This window comes from Syngnathus scovelli, chromosome 21 (assembly GCF_024217435.2).
Source record: "Syngnathus scovelli strain Florida chromosome 21, RoL_Ssco_1.2, whole genome shotgun sequence".
NCBI lineage: Eukaryota > Metazoa > Chordata > Actinopteri > Syngnathiformes > Syngnathidae > Syngnathus > Syngnathus scovelli.
The window spans coordinates 4,304,348-4,316,431 of NC_090867.1; the positions used below are offsets into that span (position 1 = coordinate 4,304,348).

Consider the following 12,084-nt stretch of genomic DNA (forward strand, 5'->3'; position numbering starts at 1 on the left):
GTCAGCTGTGCACTCGTGAAAATCACTCGCTTTCATAAGAATATGATGCAACAATAGATTCATCTTGGCTTTTTGAACTTTATATCAAAGCCGCAGTAGTGCATTGAAAAGAAGCATGAAGAAAGGACAGCGAGAGGAGCAGACAAAATATCTGCACTTTGCCACCAACTTAAAGCGCCAGCGCTGTAACCAAATACGTGTCCGAGTACGACAAAGGCCGGTCTGACAAACTCGCCCCGTGTCCCCGACATCCTCTACCTGGCAAACACGGGGAATGTTTAATGCTCCCTTCCCCGCCCCGCATGCTAAGAGGAGCGTTATCATCAGCGTGGGCACTCATGCAGGAAATGAACAGCATGCCTGGACCCTGACAAAGCACCGGCGGCACGTCCGACGCCGACTGGAAGGCCGGCGGGATGGCGAGCTAGGAGCAGATGCAATCACTCAGGAGATAAGGATGCAAGACAGACGAGGTGGAGAGATTGTAAAGTCATACTGTGGATGACGACTTATCCGGATTTGATAGCATCGTGTTCATCCACTTGAGTGTGCATGTAAAACTTGCATGGCAGCAATGTGGTGAGTTTAAGCCTGCGGTTACTTTGAGCGCCAGGTACAGTAATGGCCCAAAGGTGTGTGTACTTGTGCGAGTGTGTATTATTGGAAAAATCAAAAACAGCCAGAGGCAACGCAGAAGGTGAATCTCTCGCTATACACACACACACACACACACACACACACACACACACACACACACACACACACACACACACACACACACACACACACACACACACACACACACACACACACACACACACACACACACACACACACACACACACACACACACACACACACACACACACACACACACACACACACACACACACACACACACACACAACAGGGCTTCCCCTCAGCTTCACATCAAATTTCAAGCTCCCTTAACTGAATTTGTAATTCTAACCAATCCATTTCTCCGCATCAAAACAGAAGTGGAATGCCTCAGATATTAAGTGGAATATCTCCACCAAGGCCTAAACGTGACTGTCTCGAGTACATGACACACTCTCGCGACCAAATGATCTCTCAGCCAGAAATTAACGAGAAGAGATGACAATTTAAGTTGCAGACTCGCCACTCGTGGACATCAAGAGACCTCTAGCAGAGAAGGATGATTAAAGCGTTCATTAAGAAGCCTCCGCCGAGGTGATGAAATGTGTCGCCCACCCCTGCGGTGCGACACGGAAAATACACACACGTAATGAACCTGGACACAAAATTGTTGACAACACAAAGTCACGTTATTAATAGCCGGTGGGGCTGCTTGGTTGATTGTCTTGGATGAAATGAACATCCCTCACACCTTTGAGCTGATAAACAAGACCAATCTGCTAGTGGACACAATTAAGCTCAAGTCACACGGAGGATGACTCATCATTTGCTCTTTTACACTGAGCCTACTGAGACTTAAAATAATTTTTCTTTTTAAAACATAAAGCACTCGCACGTTAACAGTTTCATGCCGGCCAACTGTCTTCGGGGGGGCGGCTCCTCTTGGTCTCAGCCTAGTCTGCAAAATCCAAATGAATCAACTAAGAACAATAGCCAATGCACTTTTGCCCTGAAAAGATGCATGCCTTGGCACATTGTTGGATAATGACTCCCTTCTCACCGCCGTGACCTGTTTTCCGACCGCCGAGCCCCTCCTGGAAGGCGCGCCGCCACCCCTGTTAAAAGTAATGAATAAACACTTGCCCACACTGACAGTCTGGGAGAAAAAAAAAGGCCATTTCAAGGAATTAAGTTTTAATTAACATGCACACACACCTTCCCTTATCAATTTATATTCACAGATCCCCCTTGTGTAAAAACAACAACAGAATTTACACAAATACACAAGTGGCACGTTAAAACAGCAAGCCTGACCTCGCCCGGGACCGACAAGGGCAAAGCTAAAGACGGTGAGGGACAATAAATGCAGAGCTATGCGTGTAATGAATAAGTTACACACGCCTATTAGGACAGGCAGCGGTGATAAATGCCTCTCATTCACTCATTAGGCCGTCAGCGGGAGCAAGAGGGACTAAAGGCCACGGAGTAACCTTATTTGCTTTTTAACAGCCATGTAATGCATTTCCTGATTGGAGATGAATAAGCCCCTGCCCGCCGCTCCTTTATTTACGCTCAAATTAAACACGGACGCTGCAAACAGGCAAAATAAAGTGTGGCCTCTGTACGAAATTAAGAGTCAGCCGGACAAAAGTTAAGGAGTATATTTAATTAGGTACGATTAAAAGAGTGAATTTTGGTTTCTTCAGGAACATAAAATAACGGGCCACGTGATAGGCATAGGATTAAATAAACATCAATTGGGTCTGAACCTGAAAACGGAAAGGAGGGAATTAGCGGCCCTTGACCCCCCTCTCATTGATCTTCTGTCGTTTCTCCCGAGAGCCGCGTCAGCACTGAACAAGTTAATATCTCTCGAACCCTGGCCTGGAGTTGGCACTCTAATCTTTTTAATCTACACCACAGCAGGCCAATTTAAACTAGGCTGCATGGCGCAATGGGCCATCTTCTACGGCAAAGGGCCACTTTCCCTCTGATGCAAAGACTATCTCCGCGGAGAATCGATCTCTTGGGTAAATCATTCATTCAAACAGCAAACGGTCAACCAGGAGGCCATTACAGCTCCTCTGGGAGAGAGCCAAAGCATTATTATCTGGAAGACAGCAGCGAGACGCTCGACATTCTCTGGGAAGAAAAAATAGATTTGTTTTTCTTAACCAATCACAGCCCTCGAGTCTAATCTTGACTATGGAACATTGCGCCAATTGACTTCAGAGTTGAATTTCAAGGCAAAGCATCTTCACAATTTTGTACATTCTGTAACCTCAACCGTTCAACTTGCACGTCCACTCGGCTTTGACTAATGAGGAGTTCTAGGAATAGATCACGACAAAAATACACACATCTTTTTGCATTACGCTACACGTGATGATCGTTGTGCTAATGCGGCATGTAAGGTACACAAATGCGTGCCCGGTGCATTCACGCGTGATCTCCACTCCAATCTCGTACGACGTATTAATATAAGCATACCCTCAAAGACACTGTTCCCTTTTACAGAAGAAAATTTAAAAAAGGGGAAAATCTGCAACGGCATCCTGCAGGAAACAATTAATTATCAGTCCATCACAGCAGAGGTAAAAAGGAAGCCTCTTTAGCGGGGATGCAGCGGTGCTGAAGGCGCCTACCGAGCATTTGAGAGAACACGTCCGCGGCGCTATCATTAGAGAGAGGCTCTGATCACAGGGAAGCATGCTGACAGCACGTTAAAAAAAAAACAGCCATTTGTCTGTCAATTCACACCCCTCCCTCAATTTCTACCCCCCCCCCCCCAACCTTATACTTGCTACTCTTAGAACCCGGCAGAACAGTGGTAGTCAACATCAAAAGTAGGCGAGAATAAGGCACATCATTAGCGGGCGAAGACAGAGGAAAGGGAGGATGAAATCATTTAGACACCGCCGTGGAGAGGAAATTGCTACGCCTGTCGACGGCAAAGACGAAGAGAGAAAGGCCTGAGTCAAAATAAGAGGAAAGTACAAATGAAGCGCCGGATCACAAATGGCAACTCTGATTGGATGATAATCAGCCGCTCGGAGCTCCGATCATCACCTCTGTGATTTTTTTTTTTCCCCCACAGGTGTGCACGAGCGACCAAGCCTTGTTTGAGACGGCAATTGACAGGAAGCAAAGATGAAACGCAAAGGCCCTTGTTATGTTTTAAACATGACGCCAATAAGTGCAGACACAGCACGGAAGGTCCCGGACAGCTTAACAAGCAATGTTCGTCGCCGAAGCCCACCGCCCGTGTTTGACCTCCTGACTAAGACGTGAGAACGACGAGGGCAGAATATAATTGGTGGGCGGTGGTTTATTACAAAACAGAGGCAGACTTACCTTTGGGGCAGTGGTTCTTAACCTTTTTGGAGGTACCGAACCCCATCAGGGGGGCAATGACATACCAGCAAATCAGTGTGACTTCTGCTGTTGCCTTTGCAAGACCAATTCAGATATGAGTCATCGCGAATTTACACGACATTCAGGTGTGTTCGGCCATCCGCAGGTGGGGGGGGTGGGGCAATGACATACCAGCTCTGCCGAACCCCTGAAGCCGAGTCACCGAACCCCTAGGTTTCGATCGAACCCAGGTTAAGAACCACTGCTTTAGGGGACACAGATTACAGGCCACCACAACCATAAAAAAAAAGGCTAAATTTTGCTTTGATTTAAAGCTATTATTGTTTCAGTCCGATGGAAATTTAGCGTGTTTTTCTAGTTTATTTTTGCTGTGTTTTGCTTGTGATGTAATCACAGTTGTCCTTTTTGTACAAAGTTATCTCAGTCGCAAATTCCACAAAAAAATAATTATGCTCTGATGTGGTTGTTGTTTTAGTCCTCGTGAAATTTGTCCTTACCTTTCACTTTCTGCAGGGCAAACAAATAAAGCCCTCAGGCTGACACAGATAACGGCTCCCCTTTTTACCCCCCAAAAATGCAATTATCCATTATTATGTCCCTCTCTAATCTGCCTAGTTCATTGTATTTGCTCTCAAACAGCGGCGGCTTATCTCACTCGTATTTACACAGAGCCCCGCTTCCGTCCCCAACGCATCTGCACCTGACCTGCCGTAGGAAAAGTTATTGGCCCCGCCCCCTTCGCAAAACATACACAAATAAATCAAGCGGCTCACCGTGGTGGTATTTGCCAAAGCCTCACATCGCTAAAAGTGAAATTAGACACTTGAGCCACTTGAGAAAACGCACCGGAATTGATATGGCCTCGCCAATGGATTCATGACACTCCTGTTTGAGAGCAAAATATGGACGAGCAACCTCTGTGTGTGTACGTGTGTGTTTTACCGTCATTGCCCTGGCTCCCCTCTCTCTTCAGCATCTGCACCGCCCCCACATACTTCTTCAACTGGACCTTCAGGACCTCATTTTCCCTGCACAAATAGACACACAGATATCACATAACCAATAACGGCTAATAATAAAAGAGGTTGTGGGCGCGGTATGGAGGTGATTTATACGTTTTACCCGCCTAATATTCTTACTGGGAATTCATTAGAGACTAGATCAGATTGGTTTCAGACTATATTTGTAACGGTGTGTGAAATGATGTGTAAGCTGGGGGGGGGGGAATAGAAATAAACTCTTGGAATTCGAGAGACATGAATAGGAATCAAATGATATTCCAAATTAGGGCAAGAGATATGATATCAAATGTTTTTGAGCAGGCACAAAGTGAGCGAGGGACTCTCCTTACAAGGTGTTGATATCGATCAAGGTTGGAGTGAGGCTTTCTGCTCTTGCCAGTTCAATGTAATTTAATTATATTCACAGGCAAATCGTCGGTCATTTAGAGAGATATCGGAAAATTTCATTTTACTGACAATGAATCTCTGATCTAATTTGAACAGATATAAATGATTCAAACTAATATTGAAATGTAAAGTAGCATTAGTATGTAGGAAAAAAAAATCTTCAGAATTTGGATCCAATTGGTTGTTCCAAAGTTTTACAGCCTACTGAGATCATCGGCATAACCTTTGACGGACGATTTCATTAACAGAATTTATTGAAATATCCGCTGATTTGAGAATAATAACTGCAGGAGGAGATATCATGGAGGTAGCGGTGAGACCTGTCTAGAAGGATTTCCTATTAAAACCTGACATTTACTTTTATAACATGACAGCCTGCGTCAAAAATTTAATGGCAACCCACAATTTGAGATACTGCAAATTTATTCCTATCCATATTTTTTGTTGTTGTCTTGTTTGATCCAATAATCTTTTATTTACAGCAAATGTCTCCTTCCGTGAATAAAGGATTATCTGAAGTAACAATACTAAAGCGTTTCTGTCTCGCCACGGTTGTATTTTTTGTTGGTTTGCGTGGCCCGATAATGAACTCGTTTTGTTGAATTATTGATCCTTCAAAGCGTGAAATGTTTTCTGCTGATGTAACACTGGCTTGTTGTGTGATTCAAGACGCAGCGTGAGCTGAAGTATGCACATAAATTGCAAATGTAGCTCCTAATAGAAAAGTGGCATTACTGGTGCTTAACTTTAAGAATTGGGTCTAATTATGATGATCATCTTTTAATTGGTAACATTTGGCTGATAAAACAGGATGCTTTTTTTTCCTTTCTTTGAAACGGTGATTAAAAAATGGATATATAGAACTTAATATTTCTCTTTAAACTATTATACCTACAGTAATTGGCAAAGTTGAGTCAAACCCCTCGAGTATTTTTTTTGCATCTCCCTCAACAGTTTATTTTTTATTATTTCCATGCTTCTGAGTCACCTTAATCCACAATAACACAGTGAATTGGCTGTTCTATGCTCTGCTGTTATTTGAAAGTAATAACAGGGAGCTACCAAGACACTTTCCCAGAGATGCGTGTCACTGAAAAATGCCCCCTGAGTGCAATTTACGCTCATTTCTCATTTCAAGGATGAACTAGCCAACTCCGTGTGCACAATTATTAGGCAGGTGACCATCTCATTATCTTCATCATAATGATTATCGTTTTTTTTTTTTTTTTTGGATCTGTTTAATTTTGGTCAGCTGCTTATTGCGTTTCAGTCTGCATGTGTGAGCGTGCCTGTTCAACCACCCCCTTCTCCCAATGACGAAGTACCTCTTTCCAAACCCACTCATCTGGCCACCTTCCCATCTTCTCGCTGCCTGAAGACTGCTTTTTAGCCCAATCAATGATTCTATCAAGAATTTTGAAAATTTGAGTCGCTGTACTTGAAACCAGCAATGTTTTCAACTGTAATAACCCAAAATGAAAAATCATGCTTAAATCAATAACACAGTTTCAAATGTCTCAGGAGCAGATGATTTGTCAAAAAAAATGACTCACTACCCTTCTTGATGTTGTTTTAACACCAGCTCAATGTTTTCACAGTGTTATCCTTGCTGACTGCGACAAAAAGTAAACATCTTCCTTTTTAGTCATCAAAGCTGGTTATTGTGTGTAAAATGTCATCAAGCTCACTCACTTTGTTTCACAACATTGACAAGTGAGAAGTCCAGGAGATAATTCATTTTGCCTATATTGAAAGAGTTCTATACTGACTGAGCAGATGTGTTGTAGTCATATAAACAAAGACGGGGTTTGTTGAGCCTCAAGAGTGTGGGTTGATATGTGTGAGCAAGGATCTTACATTTTTCTGTTCTATTTGGGTGCGTGACTGAGTAATACCTCACCTATATATCTAATCTCTTGGCTGTGAGTAACTTACAAAGTGAACAGCAGGAGAGGCTACAGTAAATCTGCTGAATTCTATTTATGGTAACTCACTTGCCTTCTGTCATCCGTAATACAGTGGAAGAGTCGTAAAGCTTTTAAATAATATTCTTTCAAGTCGACGTTATATAGAATTGAACCTTAGGTCTCAGTGAAATGTCGTTTGGTTGCTTTGCCTGGTTTGGATCCTACTAAAGGTTCACTAGGACATAAACACCTCCACCATGGTAAGGTGACGTGCATTTTAGATGTTTACAAGAGTGAAGGAATGGCTGCTAGTAGTTTATATTGCGATTGATTGACAGCCAAGCTTGATTTGTTATTCCCACCCACCGTTAGCCAAAAGCTGATTTCTAGGCTGCCCACTTTGTAATTAAGACTACCTACAGTCCTGGAGGAAAATGGCATCATCTGGCAACTTGTTATTTTTCATTGACTAAAGCCCAACAGACACATTTTAAGATTGGTTTGGTGGGCTCTTAAGGTGTGTTTTACTACAGTGCTGTAAAATAGCTCCAATTAGTAGTTCTTGTATAACTCCAACTTTCTCCTCCATTTTACTTGCTGTTCACAGAAGCAAAATTAAATGTAATTATTTAGTCTTGCAATTTTTAATGGAACGACTAAAATAAAGGTTTCGGTAGCAAGCGCTACCAGTGTAGCCTCATTCCCTCAGTGAAACTGACAGCTTCCAGCTTCCATTCAATGGCTAGCTGCTCCTTTGCTGGTATTTATAGCCGCTATTGATCGAGACAGATTTTAGCCGAGGAGGAAAGGCGGCACTTGAGATTTAGCCGCTGACGACAGAATCGGATTTGTGAGTCTGTGCCAGTTTTGAGATGCACATTGCATGTCAGAGTCACCTGCAGTGAGACCGAGACAAGCCTGAGGCCATCTCTACCTCGCCTGCTATTTCCACTCCATTAAGATGTTCCGTGCCGATGCGAAAATCATCGCATATTAAAAAGCTGATGCACTGCCCTCTCAAGATTGCTGAGCTAGGTTTTGCAGCAGGCTCAAACCTAGAAAGGATTTATTTCTTGAGGGGAGCGCCAAGTATATCTCAGGGGTCTGCAAAACATTTTTTCAATAAACCCCCCAATTTTTTTTTTTTTTCCACAAACTGCTGATGATTCTATACACACTCAGGGGGGGAGGGAAATCTGGAGAATGAAATCTAGTACCTACTTTCACGTCTCAAATGTCTTTCATACAAAACCTGAGTAGCAGGCAAGTTTGACATCTGAGCTCCCGCATGTGGCAACGAATCAATGACCTCACAATATAAGACAAAAAAAGACCAGCTTTTAAAATCAACGACAACAGCAGGGAGCAGACGTGCGGAGCAGACGTGGATTGAAATCTACAAGTGTATCAGGGAACAACACAGAGCTTCAAGCATCACAATGAAAAAGGAAACATTGGCGCCCCCGAGTCGCTTAACTGGAGTCACTCTGACACCAATCAATTGGCATTGACTTATAGGAGTCCACCGTGTGAAAACAGACATGCCGTGACTTTCTCTTTTGACAGCGCTAGGCCGACTAATGGGAAGCCTAAAGACTTGCAGCCTGGATGCAATTAAGTGAACAAAATAGCCTTTTGTCCTCGCTTCTAAAAAATGTGTGTGTGACTTTAGAACTTTTTTGCATGGAGAATAATTGTGATTATATGAACATCAATGATGCAGCTTAAGTATGAGCCCCAATGTGGCACAACAACAAGACCGATTAATCAATTCCGTAAAGTTCCAGTGAGCTATTACAGCGCACAGTGCTTGTTTATTGGAAAAACTACACATCACAAGCATCTGTAATGACTCAGTCTTTGGAGCTGGAGGCTCATGGTTTTTCATACCGCTGTGGACAAATGTCATGTTGTTGCGGAGGTGCTCATTTGCTTCCTGGCCGTTTAACTCATCCCTATTTTTTGTTACTCTGTTAATTTTTTAGAGAGCAAAGCAGTTGGGTCTGAATTATTTGCGCCCTTTGGTGGTTACGGCCGAGCAGTATGATCAATAATGGTTCCGGCGCGACTACAGCAAAACCTCAAATCGAGGCTTGAGGTCTATTTTTTTTAAAATATCGCGATGTAATGAGGCGTTAATCTTAAAAGAGTGGAAGAGGAAAAGGTCCATAGCTAGGTAGCTATGATCTTTGGCTCCTTTGGCTGATGTAACACTGAGCGTGTGATTCACTCGTTTTAAATCACAGGCCCAGTGTTTGAAATGCGTAGGAAAGGCCTTAAGGTGGTTCAAGTGGGTAGAGATTCGTGGAAGTAATGACATTAAAGCTTATTTGACTTCGACGAGGCAAATTCTTTACGACGAGGTAAGAATTTTAATATGAAAACTTGCTTAAAGGTTCGTGCTGGGATATTTGACATTTTAACAAGGATTTTATTGGAATGAGCATTAAATCAAATTTGCATTCATTTTAGACTAAAGTGCTATTTCGGGACTAAGAAGCATCAAATATGTTTTTTGGTTATAATATTACTATTTAGATTTTTTTTATTTTTTTTTTCGGCGTTATTGTCACCCCCATTGGGTGATTTGTTGTCTTATTTAAGAACGCTCATGTATGTTACCTGGCCAGAGCCTGGACCTTAGCCGCGTGTCTCTCTTCCAGCTCAGCCAGCCTTTTCTTCAGCAGCTCAATCTCCTGCCTCAGACCCGCTGAATGCTCCATTTCCCCATCCAGCAGACTACGAAGAGACCTGCCAAATGCACCAAGTGGACCGTCCATGTACAATTCGCACAGACTCATATGGTCCAACTGAACCTTTTCAACCAAGTACACAATAATGAAAGAAAAATCTGCATCATTCATCAAATCTGCAGTGAAAACACCAAAACTATTTATAAACTGTTGGCAGTTAGTGTAAATCTAATCAGTCTGTGGCAAAGTCAGCATGAAAATGCCTCAAGTCTGTGAAAAGAGCGGCGTATTAAATGGAAAGGTTATCCAACAGCTCTCACTATGCATGTGTACGTGAGTGTCTACATCCCCGTTTGGCTTTGCAAGTGGCAGATAAGGAGGCTGTATATCCCCAACGTACCCATTTTGTTCCTCCAGCTCATCCTTCCTGTTCATCATGGCTACAATGGCCTGCCGCAGCTCCGCTGGAAAGACATCACGCACACAATATGTTAACAAAATTTTGGACTCTGGCTCGCCTATGCACTCGCTTAATGCAGCCGACCCGTTAACCAGCAAGATGTCCAGAAATAACCATGAGACAAGAAATTAACTACCCAGTACTTTTTTTTTTTCTTCTTTGTATGCTACAAATTATATAGTTTGGTCTCATAACTAATGTAGGGTGTCCGCTTCGCCCCAGATACAAGTAGGTCTCCTTACAGCCCTGGGCCTAAGTGCCGGGTTTGGCTCGGGGAGGCTGACGATGAGGAGGAGGTGTATGGTGGTGAAGAGAAGAAGAAAAGGAAAAAAAATGGACGCGGGGAGCGTCTATACAGCTCGACATCAGTGAGCCAGAAATAAAAGTAACCTTTAGTACGACCACGTATTCACAGTGGGTGCCACAGACGAGCCATTAGGGACTTGTGTCGAGCCAGACTACCCTCGGTCTTCACAGAGGGGACTTAACACACGACATTGCCAGTTTCTAAGGCGGCGAGGGAGAGAAAATGAATGCTTCCGCTTGTCCATAAAGGTAAACGCAGTTCTTTAAAACAAGGTGTGTGTCAAACGGCACACTAATGCAATTAAATTTGATACGAGACAAAAAAAGTGATTCAACTGAGATATTGTGTACACAGTCTTGTTCCTTTTTTACGAGCAACAAGTGGTCACATCGAAATGGGAGCAATCGATATTTTTTTTTTTTTAGTTCTGTGACAGTGTAATGAAGTAAATTGGAGTGCAATTGCAGTTTACTTGGCAGTCTACCCCAGTGGTGGTTGGTGCCGCACCATTTTTAAACACATCACAAAAGTAAATGAACTCAGAATAGTTCTACTTCAATTAAACACTTTGACTTGGTCTCTTCAGCATTCACTAAGAGTAAAATTTCACCAAACAAGTGTGATGTGAATAATTTTTTTTCCTCCCAAACTTTCATTTCACTCCATTCATTGACATTGCTCTCAAGGATGTGTTGCAAGCCATTAGGCTCGGTCGATGGCCTATTCACTGGACCAGCAGTGCCACCAGGTGGACAAAACATCTTGGAAATATGAGAATTCTTTTCCTTTTTTTTTTTTTGTAATGTATTTTTTAACATAAATAAATTGCAGTGAAGGGTAAATTTGAGAGAGATTGCATTTTCTGACCACATGTTTCTTTTGAATGTTTCATAACATTTGTTGTAGCATGATAACTAATGTAAGGGGAAAAAAATGGAGATGTTAAAAATTTGTTCCAGAAATTTCTTCTATGATAATGTTGCACAATGTTAATTCAAGAAAATAATCCAGACAACGTATGGGAAACTATTGGAACTGTTGTATTGTTTCAGAATAATGTTTTTCTATTAAACTAAAAAGTTGGCATCGAAATCTGGAATATTCATTAAAACGAAAAGAAACTTAAAGGTCGTGAAAATCTATTTAGATTTACCATTTCAACAATGATGCCTCCACTTTATTAAAAAAATGTATCAGTGTCTTCAATACTGTCCAATTTTCTTGCTATTGGATCGATGCCAAATCTCAGTATAGCAAAACAATACTGTTAACTAATAAATGGGCAAAATAACAAATCCAATACACTTGATATTTT

General features: G+C 42.4%; 1 protein-coding gene and 1 long non-coding RNA gene across 6 annotated transcripts in view; one reads left to right on the forward strand and one right to left on the reverse strand.

Moving 5' to 3' along the window:
• snx29 (sorting nexin 29) overlaps positions 1-12,084 on the reverse strand; it is an 85,825-nt gene that overhangs the window by 68,292 nt on the left and 5,449 nt on the right. For all 5 annotated transcript variants that reach the window (XR_007489251.2, XR_007489252.2, XR_007489250.2 and 2 more), the window contains exons 12-14: positions 10,403-10,466; positions 9,932-10,060; positions 4,936-5,021 (exon numbers count right to left, since the gene is read on the reverse strand). Coding sequence is in view for 1 of the 5 variants with exons in the window: in XM_049759184.2 (XP_049615141.1) it covers positions 4,936-5,021; positions 9,932-10,060; positions 10,403-10,466 (279 nt within the window). In the remaining 4 variants the exon portion in view is untranslated. The remainder of the gene's footprint in view (positions 1-4,935; positions 5,022-9,931; positions 10,061-10,402; positions 10,467-12,084) is intronic.
• LOC125991355 (uncharacterized) lies at positions 95-4,542 on the forward strand. The gene is made up of 2 exons (XR_007489257.2): positions 95-579; positions 3,432-4,542. It is a non-coding gene; the product is annotated as an uncharacterized lncRNA (long non-coding RNA).